Source organism: Carcharodon carcharias, chromosome 25 (assembly GCF_017639515.1).
Source record: "Carcharodon carcharias isolate sCarCar2 chromosome 25, sCarCar2.pri, whole genome shotgun sequence".
NCBI lineage: Eukaryota > Metazoa > Chordata > Chondrichthyes > Lamniformes > Lamnidae > Carcharodon > Carcharodon carcharias.
This window is the reverse complement of record NC_054491.1, coordinates 18,062,820-18,076,829: the sequence shown is the minus strand read 5'-3', so window position 1 is coordinate 18,076,829 and position 14,010 is coordinate 18,062,820. Positions and strand designations below refer to the sequence as shown.

General features: G+C 43.2%; 1 protein-coding gene across 6 annotated transcripts in view; it reads left to right on the top strand.

The window, feature by feature from the left end:
- Window positions 1-14,010, top strand: part of abcg4a (ATP-binding cassette, sub-family G (WHITE), member 4a) — a 151,533-nt gene that overhangs the window by 98,832 nt on the left and 38,691 nt on the right. For all 6 annotated transcript variants that reach the window (XM_041174495.1, XM_041174497.1, XM_041174499.1 and 3 more), the window contains 3 exons: window positions 7,650-7,700; window positions 9,854-9,999; window positions 13,886-14,009. In XM_041174495.1, the coding sequence (XP_041030429.1) occupies window positions 7,650-7,700; window positions 9,854-9,999; window positions 13,886-14,009 (321 nt within the window). The remainder of the gene's footprint in view (window positions 1-7,649; window positions 7,701-9,853; window positions 10,000-13,885; window position 14,010) is intronic.

Below are 14,010 nucleotides of genomic sequence, written 5' to 3'. Positions count from 1 at the left end.
TAGTTCACCTTCTACCATCCTGATAGTCACCTGTTACAATGATGGTTGACTAATCAAAACCATCAATCTCTATCACATGACATGAGGACCAGCCCTGCCCCGCCCCCACCGACCACCAGTGGGTGGAGAGCTTTGGGAACCATAGATCCATGGTCATCTTTCTCCTCCCAAGCACACTGTCACGTCTCAAATTGTTCGTGTACTACATCCCAGAATGCTACATTCTGAAGGAAACATGTGGGTGACATTGTAAGATGCTTTGTAAATGTCAGGTTAAGAAAACACAAGTGCTGTGATTTGAGGAGACACACGTCCATTGATCAAGACACTGGTAGAGGCAATTGATTGTAGAATAATTGAACTTTTGAGGCTGCAATTGAATTCAAGGAGTTCCGGTTACATCATAAACCAATAGATAAGATAACTCTCTGCGCCTGTTCTTTAACAGAATATAATTCATGCAGTTGGGATCATTTTCCTAATGCATGCTTTCACACATACCAGCTAATCTCAGATGGGCAGAGGCCCCTAAATGTCGGAAAATGCATGCTCGGAAAATGTGCTTTTGTGCCAAATGTAAAAGGTGAAGCATTTATTTGGCTCCCACACGAACATGTAATCCTCCCATCTGATTGCCTTCAATGCACTGCACCCACCTGATCCAATATCTTCAGGTGCAAAACCAAAATTCTGCCTAATCGTCATCCTAGGCAGTCAATCCTCTTCCCTTGTGAAAGCACCCAAGAAACTAGAACTGGAGAAAATACGTTGAAAGGTAAACACAAGCTGGCCTAATGACTGAATCAGCTGAGTCGTGACGATATATTTATATACAGGCAATCTCTGGTGAGTTTGTCAGGCTGCTCCCTAAAGCAGATATACCTGGTGTAACCCAAAACACACACAACCAATTCTAACCTGATACGCTCTTCAAATTCCTTTGTTCAAGGTCTTGACACAGAACCTCTTCTATTATTCTATCTCATTTAATCTTCTCTGGCAGTGAAGTTAATGACCACCAATCACTGTAATATTATTTTTGCCTCCATTCCAAAGGCAGTTTATAAATGTGCAGTTTACGAGATGTTTGAAGATAATTCAATGGCAGAGAAGATCAAATTCCTCATGGAATTTACTGATAATTAAATATTATCAGGCTGCCAGCGTAGAATAGAGATGGTTCTGTGTCTCACTACCCTTGGATAAAGGAATTTGAGGAGAGCGTGAGGTTAACCTCTGTCACGTGTGTTTTGAGTTACACCAGGTAATCAGCTTTGGAGAGGGAATCTATTGGAAACAGGCTGACAAACTCACCAGAGATTCTCTGCATATAAACATCTCGTCACAAACACAGCTAATCGAGCATGTGCTCATCCTCCAAGCTATTTCCTCCACTCCAGTTCCTTGGGTGTTTCACAGTCTATCTTTCCCATTTTCTACATTGTCTCACCGTTCCCTTCTCTCCTCAGTGTGGATAAGCTGTTCTTTTGTTTTTCTTCTGTCACCTTTTCCCATGAATGTTCTTGTGCTAAATACAGTCCATTGTTAGAGAGTGGTCATCCAAGCAGCTGCTCTCTGTCCCTGTTGACAGGTATGCAGATAAACCCTGTTGGCTTAAAAAGGACAACTTGCATTTCTAGGATTCCTTTAAAATAGTAAAATGCCCAAGACGCTTGCACAGCAGCACTATCAGACAACATTTATCACCAAGCCACATAAGGAGACTTTAGGACAGATGACCAAAAGCTTGGCCAAAGAGGTATGTTATAAGGAATGTCTTGAAGAGAGGGAGGCAGAGAGGTTTAGGGAGGTAATGCTAGAAGTTAGGCCCCTGGCAGCTGACGGTATGACCACCAAGGGTGGGGTGATTAAAATTGTGGAAGAGGCCAGAATTGGAGGGGTGCAGAAATTTCTGGGAAACCATGGGCAGGATTTTCCGGTTGGTGAGTGTGGGCGGGGTCTGCTCGCCGCCACGTAAAATGACGTGGGATGACGTTGGGTGGAACTCCTCATGTCACCCCTCCCCATCATTTCCATTTTCAGGTCGGCGGAGGTGCAGCCAAGTCAAATGCACCCCCGCCGACCTGTCAACAGCCTATTGAGGCCATTGAAGAACTAATTAAGGCCGTTAATGGACCTGCCCATCCAACCTTAAGGTTGGCTGGCAGGCTCCAGAAAAAGCATGAAACCTCATCCACGGGAGGGATGAGGTTTCATGAGAGTATTTACATTTTTAAGAAAGGTTTCAATAAAACTTATGGACAGGTCCCAACTAAGGGACATGGCAGGGAAAATTTTTAAACATGTTTATTATAAGTTTTAAATCGGAGCTGATCTCCCTGAGGCAGCACTTAGCCTCAGGGACATGTGTGCACTCTTTCATGCGCTCATGCGTGAAAGTACGCACTCCCAGCTGAAGGAATCCCCCCACCCGCACAGGGATCGCTCAGCACTTCCTGGCAGACATCACGCTGGGCAGGCCTTAATTGGCCTGCCCATGTAAAATGGCGGCACACCCCCAGTTGGGGGCACTGATCAGAGGCACACCTGCCCGCGCCCACTTCAGCAGTTCCCCCCTGGCAGGAAGAAAATCTTTCCCCACATCTTCAAGAACTATATTTTCTTTTGAAATTTGGAAGGACCTTACATTATTTGGACACTTGGGAACTGACTTGGATTTTTTTTTAAAAGGTCATAAGTTCACCTTGGACTGTGAGCAAGCATATCTTTTTCAAGAAATCACATGACCAGCATGGCATTTAAGGAGAACTCTTTGTTTATTTGAACTATAATTGCTTTAATGGTGGAAAAAAAAACTTTTAAGGCAAAGCCCTGGTGATTTATTGGAAATCACCTGATGAAGATGAGCTTTATGTTTTGAACTTTTTTTAAAATTCAGTTGATAATAAACCGAGAAAGGGGAAAGTTGCCCAACTTGCACTCTCCTTGCCTTGAGTGAAATACAGTGTGATTATCAGTATCAAGCTAGGGATCCTCATCTCAATGGAACTGGTCTATATTTGGAAATTTGAGAGGGAGACCTCAAGGATTGATCCGGCTCTATTCTCCTCCATATCAAAGCTCCATTGGTCAGAACCTCCAGACTTCTACTGGGACTTGCGTTCAGCCTTCACACAAGGGAACACTATATTGACAGCAAAAAAACCCTGTGAACTTTATCCTTTTCACAATGCTTTTCTTTACCTGGCATCCTCTGCAGAGACTCTATTTGTTTGTCCTTTGTTTCTGTGTGTGTGTGTATCTATGTGTGTATTTGTACTGGGGTATTTTAAAGGGAATGGATTGTTACACTTCCAGATTACATATTTTGTGTTAAATAGTTCTTGCAATTTGTTTTAAAAATAAGTTTTATTTTATAATAAATCAATCATTCTGAGTTTATTGAAGAAGCCTGGTTAAAGTCTCTTTTATTGTGGGTCTAACAGTATCAAAGGTAAATAAGTGGCTATTTTAGTGAGTGAGGTAAACATTTACACTAATGGTGCGACCCGTGGAGTAGTGAGGCTAGATGAACTGCATGCTCATCCCACACCAATCATAACAATATCTCAAAGTCTAGAGGTATCAGGTAAAGTGAGGGTTTCAGCAGCAGATGAGCTGAGTTTTTCCTTCCTATTGGGAAGCACTTAACCTTTCGAGGAAATGTCTGAGATTTAGATGCTTGTTGCGTTGGAAGTTGGTTCCTTTGGCTGGTTTAGCCATCTTGAGTAAACACAATCAACATGGAGTCTTTATATGAAGCAAAGGCAGGAAAATGTAATTGTGTTTCAGATCAGCCAAGATCTAGGAATGAATGAGCAGCCCTGAGAGGCTGAATGGCCACCTCCTGTTCATACACCCCGAAAGCCTGTTTATTCGTGAAATGCTTCCATTTCTACAAGAAAGATTTTGAGTTGAACCTATTTCAGAAGCAAAGTTGCCGTTCTTGTAGAAATCTATCTAGCCCACCTTGTCTCTGAAAGTGTTTATACTCCACATGAGCCATCTCCCATTCCATCTACCTCGTCTTAACCTTTCGTCATGTCTTTCTGTTGGCCAGGATTTTGCAGTCGGCATGCGGGTGGGCGTCCTGACATGATCGTGCTGTCCTGCAATGTTTCGTTCAGCTGGCATGCACCAGAGCCGGCTGCCCGCCTGCCGATAATTAAAAGGCCTATTAAGGAACCAATTAATTTCAAACTTACAACTGCCTGTTCAACCTAAAGTCGGCCAGCAGGCGAAAAGGCCAAGCAGACTTTCCATTTTTTAAGGAAACTTCATCCACGAGCGGGATGAGGTTTCCTAAAGCTTTTACAAATTGAATTAAGAACTCCTGTTGAAAAATAAAGACATGTCCCATCTCATGTGACACAGTCATGTGAGGGGACATGTTTCATTAAATTTTTATTGCATTTTCTTTTTCTAAAACTTTTCCATCTCCCCTGAGGCGGATGCATGAAAGAGCGCTGGACCTGACTCTCCCTCCTCCGCCCCCCCTGCCCGGACAGGTAGCGCTGAGCGCTACCGTGTACATTTTACGTTGGGTGGGCCTCAATTGGCCCGCCCGCGTAAAATGGCGGCACGAAGCAATCGCGGGTGGTGGTCGGTCCGCGACTGCTCCCAACGAGCCTGCCCAATGTGGGAAAATTCAGGCCATCATTTTGTTTTCTTTTTAAAGCAAACGAGTTCCACATTCTAACCACTTTGCTGAGTGTGGACATTTCTTCTTATTTCCTTATTGAATTAATTAGTAATTAAAATTCATATATTAATTAGTATATTGCTGATTATTCAATTTTTAAATTCGTTCGTGGGTTGCAGGCATCACTGGCCAGATCAGCATTTATTATTCATCCCTAATTGTCCTCAAGGAGGTGGTGGTGAGCTGCCTTCCTGAACCGCTGCAGCCCATGTGGTATAGGTACACCCACAGTGCTGTTAGAAAGGGTGTTCCAGGAATTTGACCCAGCGACAGTGCAGGAACAGTGATATAGTTCCAAGTCAGGATGCTGCGTGGCTTGGAGGGGAACTTGAAAATGGTGTTGGTGTTCCCATGCATGTGCTGCCCTTGTCCTTATCGGTGGTAGAGGTTGCGGATTTGGAAGGTGCTGTCGAAGGAGCTTTGGTGAGTTACTGCAGGACCTTTTGTAGATGGGACACACTGCTGCCACTCTGCATCGGTGGTGAATGGGGTGAATGTTGAAGGTGGTGGATGGGGTACCAAACAATTGGGCTTGGCTTAATTTAGAGGAGAGGGTGGTAGTGTAGTGGTAATGTCAATGGATGAGTAATCCAGAGGCCTAGGTTGATGCTCTGGTGATATGAGTTCAAATTCTGGCATGGCACCTGGTGGGATTTAAATTCAATTAATAAATCTGAATATAAGGCTAGCCTCAGTTATCATTGATTGTTGTAAAAACCCATCTGGTTCACTAATGCCCTTTGGGAAAGGAAATCTGCCATCCTTACCTGGTTTTGCCTACATATGAGTCCAAACCCACAGCAATGTGGTTGACTCTTAACTGCCCTCAGAATTGGCCTAGCAAGCCACTCATTCCAAGGGCAATTAGGGATGAGCAACAAATGCTGGATTTTCCAGCAATGCACACATCTCATGAAAGAATTTTAAAAAGCTTACATTTATGCTTGTACTTTTTTATTTCTTCCTTGTTTCTGTCAATTTTCTGTTTCACCCTTACTCATGTCTGGGGTGTCAGGGGGCCCATTAAGTACCTAGTACATCTTCCAAACGCCTGAGGGTCTAGCCCATCAATGGCCTGGCAGCCCAGTCTTACTATTGGCAGATATTTCTTCCTGTGAAAATCTCCTCTGTTACATGGCAGCCCTGGTGTCTAAAGTGTCTTATGTTATGAAATGGCAGATGGTAAATGCCAGGCTGACCAAATCCCAAAGAGAAACTTGGTCAAGCTCTCAACGATTTTTCAATTTATATTTATTACAAGAAGGTCTGTACACTGAAGTCAGAATACAGGAACCACTACCCCCTTTGGAGATCTTAAAGATTAAATTAAAACATTTATTAACAAAAGAAAAGATAAAGTTACACACACAAGATTACAGTTACACAATTAAACTTAGTCTTATAACAGTTTCCAAAAGATTGGCTAGGTTGGGGTTATTTTCTTTAGAACAAAAAAGGCTGAGAGGTAACTTGATTGAGGTGTACAGAATTATGAGGGGAATAGATCAAGTGGACAGGATAAAATTGTTTCCTTTGGTGGAGAATTCTAGAACCAGGGGACATAGATTCAAGATAAGTGGTAGAAGGTGTAGAGGAGACATGAGGAAGAACATTTTTACACAGAGGGTAGTGGGTGTCTGGAATTCGCTGCCCAAGTTAGTGGTAGAGGCCGAAACTCTAAACTCTTTTAAAAAGTACCGGGATTTACACCTAAAGTGCTGTAAACTGCAGGGCTATGGGCCGGGTGCAGGAAGGTGGGATTAGAAAGGGCACCTGGGTGTCCTCGGTCTGGCATGCACAAGATGGGCCGAATGGCCTCCTTCTGTGCTGTAACTTTTCTATGGTTCTATTTGTACTTAATTAGACTCCTAACTACATACCCTTTTCAGGCAACAGTCCAGAAAGCTTTTTAATCTAGAAAACATCCTGCAATATTACCACAAGCACCCACTCTTGCTATAAGGGAGGTATTTTACAGCTTCTCTCCTCTTCTCACTTGACAATGGAACTCCAAGGCTTTCAACAAAACCTTGCAGTCTGAACCAAACCAGCACTTCTTTGGAAGAAAAACCCAAATAGCTGGAAAAACTCAGCAGGTCTGACAGCATCTGCGGAGAGGAACACAGTTTAACATTTTGAGTCCGTATGACTCTTCAGCAGCACTTCGCTGGGGTGGCTAGAGGCACCTTTTTCACAGGTCTATTTCACACAGTCCACCTCTCAAGATCTCCCATGGCCACTCCCCATAAAGCTTTCCAACTTTCTTTAAATATATTTTCTCCTTTTTGATCTGTAAATCCCATTGTTTCACTCTTGCTTTGGAAATTCCTTTTCCTAGAGTATAAAAATCTTTCATGTTGTCCTTATGGCCAGCACTTTTGGGAAAAATAAACTTAATAACATTGCCTTATTGATCTTGCCAGTTGTAAAACATCTTAACATGTCCCTTTGAAAATCAAACAACCTCTTAGTCCCTTTGATGATTCAAACCCTGCAGTCTGACCATCTTTAGTTTAAATTAGTCACACACACACACACACACACACACAAACATACACAGACAAACTTGCTTCAGTATCCCACAGTAATATTAGGAAAAAATTATATTCCCTTTGCACTTATCCTGCAGAAGACTGCAGCAAGACAAGCAGTTGTATTTAGAGGATTTTAGTTGGTGAGGACAGGATTTGGCTCAAACAATTGTCAGGTAACTTAAATGGCAGTGAAGTTACTTTTGAAAGCAAATGGATATTTTCCTGATTGTTGTTTTCTCCTTAACTAATGACCTGCTAATGAAATCATGGGAATCTGTAGAGTTGAAAGCTTTGATTTCTGAGAATTACAATTTGTTAGTTGGGGCATTAGTTATTGAGACCAGACATAGTTTCACAAGTAAGATCTTGAATGGTGAGTTATTTAAAACATTGTTTTTCTTAATTTTTAACAGGTTTCGGCCCACCTTAAGCTGAAGGAGAAATTAGAAGTTAAGAAGGAGCTGGTGAGTCATGAACCTCTTTCAGTAATTCAGTTCGAAATAAATTGGGCCACAGTTTAGTTCGATCACATCAGTGATGGAGCAATTTGCATGTAGCTTCAAATAATGGATTTAAAAATTGAATTCAAGAGAAGTGTAAATGTATTTGCATCAAAATAAACTTGCTAAATGTCAGTGAAGCTTTCAGCCTGGGTTGTTTGTGTCCAATTATGCTGCAATAATTTCCAGTCCTATTCTGGGTCTCTGAAACAGGAGGTAATCTGTTAGATAACAATACATTTTATTAATTAGCGTTCCTGTGAGAAAGCTTTGCATAATGTGTGCACATATCGAGAATTCACTGGAGTATTGCATTCAATTCTGGGCACCACACTTCAGGAAGAATGTCAAGACCTTAGAGATAGTGCAGAGGAGATTTACCAGAATAGTACCAGGGATGAGGGAATTCAGTTATGTCAAAAGACTCGGATTGTTCCCCTTGAAGCGGAGAGGGTTAAGAGGAGATTTGATAGAAGTGATTAAAATCATGAATGGTTTGCATAGAGTAAACAAGGGGAAACTGTTTCCACTGGTGGGAGCGTCGGTACCCAGAGGGTCCAGCTTTAAGGTAAATGCCAAAGGAAGAGAGGTGAGATGAGAATTTATTAAAGTAGCAAGTACGTTGTTATCTGGAAGGCACACCCTCAAAAGGTAATGGAAGCAGATTTAATAATAATTTTCAAAAAGTAATTGGACAAATGCTTGAAGGAGAGACATATACAGGGAGAGAGCAGGGGAATGTGACTAGTTAGATAGCTCCTCCAAAAGAGCTGGAACAGGCTTGATGGGATGAATGGCCACCTTCTGTGCTGTATCATTCCGTGGTTCTAAGCTCAGTGCACCGTGCATGAAGGGACTATTATATATGGTGCAATTCCTGCTGATAACACATTCCCATTGGACAGAGCTTTGTGGTGGAGCTTCTAATTCATGGCATCTACCTCATCATGGCTGTGCAACATATTAACAGCCTTTAAGTTGTATCAGGGCCTTACGAGAGGAATCTTAAACCAATTTCTTTTCACTCCTCCCCTGTGGCTAGTATTGTCCCTTGCTTATATTGACCTGTAAGGATGTTAAAGGGAGCCATTATGAACTGAAGAACTGGTTTTCTGCGCTCTGAAAGTACAGAACAATATATACAAAAACGTATCATCTTCTTTGAGGGGGAATTGGATAGAGCCGGGGCAGATGGGCTCCCTCTCAACAACAACTTGCATTTGTTTGGTGCTTTTAGCATCGTAAAATGATACAAGGTGGCTCATAGGACTGTTGTCAAGTAATAGGATTGACACAAAACTAAAGGAGGAGACTTGAGGACAAGTGACCAAAAGCTTGGTCAAAGTGGTAGTTTTAAGGGATGTTTTAGCAGAAAAGGAAGAGGTGGTGGGCTTTAGGAAGGACATCACAGAGCTTTAAGCCGAGGCAGCAGAAGGCATGCCTGTCAACAGTAGGTCATGGGAAATGAGGGATGTGCACGAGTCCAGATTGGGAGACTTATTGAGACAAGTCCTGTTCACGTGGAAGGCTTAGATTGTAGGTCACACGACAGTGGTTGGTGAGTTTATGTTGAGGATTTCTGTCGACAGCTGCAAAGTCCTTAAAGAACCACCCACCACACAAGAAGGACAATGGCTGTTGTATCTGCAGCATAAGAGGTTAATTCTAACTGTGCGTTATGCTAATTACACACAGTATGCATCATTATTGGAAGTGATGCAATGTCTCGTGGTCTTGCTCTTTCTTGTAGACCTCATGACAATGTAGGATATTCCTTAATAAAATGAATGTTTTCATGACCTCAGCAAACTGTAAATATTCTGTATAAGCACAACGAGACCAAGAATATTCTGGTATCGGTCTCCTGCCCACTCGCGATCTGTCTGTTTCTAGAGCAATAACATCAAAGGAATGCACAATAAAAGCCACAATTAGCACACACACTAATCAAGAGGGCTCAGAGAATGAATGTAACCTTTAAAATGAGCGGGACTAATTGGATAGCTCTTTCAAAGAGCTGGCACAGGGTACAATGGGCTGAACGACCTCATTTTATATGATTCTGTAACCATTAGTTATTTGCTGCCTGGTTTTAACACTTTGCATCCTGTTTTAAGGTAAATGAAATTCTGACTGCACTGGGCCTTCTCGACTGTTCCAACACCCAGACTCTCTCTCTGTCTGGTGGACAACGCAAGCGTCTAGCCATTGCCCTGGAGCTTGTCAACAATCCACCTGTTATGTTCTTTGATGAGCCAACCAGGTAAGAGGAAGGATGTGTCCCAGAAGGTTGCCTCGTCGATTGGAGAAATGGTCTAGCTGAGTCTGCCATTTGGGATTTCATTGGTTTGATCTATGATTTGTGCTCTATTCCCACTAGAGGCTGTAATATAGAGGAGGCACCAACAATGTCTCAGATGGCACAGAGTGCCATGTCCAGAAGTATTCCCTGTGCCATTGGAGTTGCAGTGTAACGATGGTAATCCCAAAGGTGCAGGGAATGTTTGTTCCGATTGTGGCTGAGCAAAGTGTCACAGACCAGCAGTGTTGGCTCTTCACAGCTATTCCACGGACAACTGATTAACAACAACATGGATTTCTATAGTGCTTTTAGCATTGTAAACCTCCCTGAAACTCTTCAAAGAGGCATGATTCAACATTATTAGCAAAATCTGACCTCGAGCCTCTGAAGAAGTTATTAGGGCAGATGACCAAAAGCTTGGTCAAAGAAGTCGGTTTTAAGGAGTGTCTTAAAGGAGGAGCGAGGTAAAGAGGTTTAGGGAGAAATTCAAGAGCTTAAGGCCACGACATGGCCACCATCCATCGGGGATGTGCGAGAGGCCAGAATTGGAGGTCAGAGGTTGTAATGGTGGAGGAGATTCAGCGATAAGGAGGGGATGAGGCCATGGAGGGAATATAAAATCAGGATGAAATGAACGTATTAATGTCACAGTTGCTGAGGGTGTTTCCCACACAGTGCCCCATAAACCTGTTCTTATCATCTGTCTCTTTTCATTTTTTTTTTCTCTGGCTATTTTCAACAAAAGTGGCTTGGATAACAGCAAGAGCTATCATTGTGCAGCACTGCTCGCACAATGTTTAACAAAGGGGAAATGCTGAACGGGAAAGACAAAAGTTAATAAGAGCAGGAGAAACAAAACCATGGTCAGACAAAGATAGGCTTTTGAGGAAAGAGTGTGGGAAGCAAAGGGAGCGAATTCCAAAGAATCGGGTCCCTGGTGATTGAAAAGTCCACTTTGTGATGGCAGAGGTCACAATGTCGTTCGAGCTCCTTGGAGCTGATCCAAGTGTCGCCTCTCCATCGGACTACAGAGGTTGGAGTTCCATTCCTTCAGCCCTGTGCCATTGACGCAAACAAGTCCCCGTATTAAACAGGAGCCCCATCGATGAAACAACTCACTGCTGTTTTAGCAATGGAGGATTTGCAGGCCACAGGACGAGTAAAGAAAGTGGGAAGGCTCTCCAGTCGTTAAAGATGTTCCATTAGGCCTGTTATATTCACCAGCTTTCCTTCAGAGGCCATAATCTTTTGCTTGAAGGCCATTCTCAGGTACATGCAGCACTGCACAGTGGTAAGAGACAGCTCTAAGGCTTCAGGCATAAAGTAAGCTCCTGTCCCACTGGCTCACAGGCAGCTCCAATTTTAAATTTTGTAGAGTGGGTGTGGGAGGTGGGAGGTGGTGGCAGAGTGTAACACAGGCATGATGCATGTGAGGACTGAAGCCAAGGACACAACCAGGGAGGAATGGGAGTAATGGATCTGAGGATGTGGAGGTCCAACCAATCTTCATGACCGGACAATGGATTTTCTCCGACTCCCAGGTAGATCCACTTCTGGGCCAACCAGCTGGAGCCCAAATGTGATTGGCAGGTGGCAGCAAACAGGTACCCATGGGCTAGATCCTGGGAAATCAGCTGTATGAGCAGACTGGACAACTGCCCATTGAAGGCATGACATTTATCTACTGGGTTGGAGGAAGAGAATTAAATAACACGGTCAATAGTTCAATTCAACAAAGGCTGCAGCGATGACCAAACAAAATTTGACACTGATCTGAATAAGGAGACATCAGAACAGGGTGATCAAAAGTTAGGTTAAGGAGTTCGGTTTGAAGGAGCAGCCTAAAGGAGGAGAGAGAAATAAAAGGTCAGTGAGGTTTAGGGAGGGAATTCCAGAGCTTAGGACCCAGGCAGTGAAAGGCATGGCCACCATTTGCCTATCCCCACTATCAGCCAGGGTTAGAATCACAGCGATCTCGAAGGGGCTGGATGAGGTTACAGAGACAGAGAGGGGGCAAGAACTTGGAGGAATTTTGTACCCAAGAATGGGAATTTTAAAATCGATGCATCATTGGAGTAGCAGCCAATGAGCACAGGGTTGGGGAGGGACGGTGGGTGAATGGGATTTGGTGTGGGTTTGAAAACAGCAGGTTTTTGGATGAACTCAAGTTAACAGAGCTTGTGGAAATAGATTCTTTTTGCTTTCTCACATGTCAATACCCTGTCCACACTTGGACTTCTCTGATCCTTTGTTCTTCACAATTATGGGGAAATTGTATTTGGGAGCAGTGAGTTTTTTTTTAAAGTTCATTCATGGAATGTGAGCATCACCGGCTAGGCCTGCATTTATTGCCCTTCCCTAATAGCCCTTATTTTAAGAGTCAACCACATTGCTGTGGGTCTGGAATCACATAGTGAGGATAGTAGATTTCCTTTACTAAAGGGCATTAGTGAACCAGATGGCCTTTTTTTTAAACGACATTTGACAATGATTTCATGGTCATCATTTTTAATTCCAGATATTTATTGAATTCAAGTTCCACCATCTGCCGTGGTGGGATTCAAACCCAGGTTCTCAGAGCATTACCCTGGGCTGCTAGAAGACTAGTCTAATGACAATACTGCTGTGCTACCATGTCCTACCAGCTCCTTTGTATCAGACAGATGGAAACGCTGCTTGTATTGAATTCTCAGTCATTTGTTTTAAAGGCTGTGAAACACGGTGATGCCTTTCTAGACATGATTGAGCTGTAACTAGGGTTGCCAATTCTGCTTGGACGTATTCCTGGAGGCTTATCATAGGACCCCCCAGTTCCAACTTCACTCTCCCAGCCAAACAATCTTTTTCCCATCTCCAACATGTTGCTAACTAATAAATGTAACAAAAGAAAATGGAAAAGGAACACTGATGCTAGGCCATACGTTCCAAAGACTAGTGGATTGTATCAGAGAGCATGCCCCGGCCACTGTTCGCAATGGGCAGGGTACAGATTGTACCCAATCAGCCCGAGCTTGCAAAATTCAAAACACAATGTCCAGCATTAGTTGTGATTTCGCGATTGGGCAACATTTGCTAAATAATCCTCAGTGTGGTAAGAATTACGCTGACACCAATTTAAGATTGTCAGCTGGGCTCTCAGTGTGGCATATTTGTGTGTACTGCAAGCTACATATATTAATACACAGGGCGCTGTTCTTTGCAGACAGAAAGAACATGTACACACATTTCACCTGTTTCAGCTAAACAAAATAAGTGACAGTCATTCACTGACTCATTCCTCAGGGCAATGCCTTAACCAATCAGTGTCAAGCTGCCTGGTTTAAATTTAAAACAATGCTTGGCAGTTAACTGTCAGTCACAATTCAGTGGTACATTCTCCATGGCAACGCCACTTGCCAACCAAGCAGCACTCTCTTTACATACACTATAAATTGTTGTTTTCCCTTAATATTGGTGTTCTTGCGAGTGTCCTGATGAGTGCTAGAATAAAAGCTTAGACATGTCTCTTTTTTCAGCAAAACACAATACTTTTTAATGCCCCAGTGATTTTACTCCTGCATTTGCTCATGGCAATAGCTTTTAATTCCAGGATAACCTGCAGGAGGCAGTTGGCAACCCAAACCCGACTGAACAAAAAGGAAGGGAGATCTCACTGGAGAGTGAGAGAGGCAGAGGGAATAGTGCAGAGTTCCAGCTTTGTCAGGTTGGCTGTGAATGGACAATCAGTGACACAATGCTACTCAGGGCTATGGGTGGGAGAGGAACTGCGGTAGAAATGCCAGTCGGTTTTTATCATGACTGCCAGACAAATGTAGTCTCTTTGTTTCTCTCTCTCCCTCCATCACAGTGGCTTAGATAGCGCCTCCTGTTTCCAGGTCGTATCGTTGATGAAGTCACTTGCTCAGGGCGGGAGAACCATCATCTGCACCATCCACCAGCCCAGTGCAAAACTCTTCGAGATGTTTGACAAGG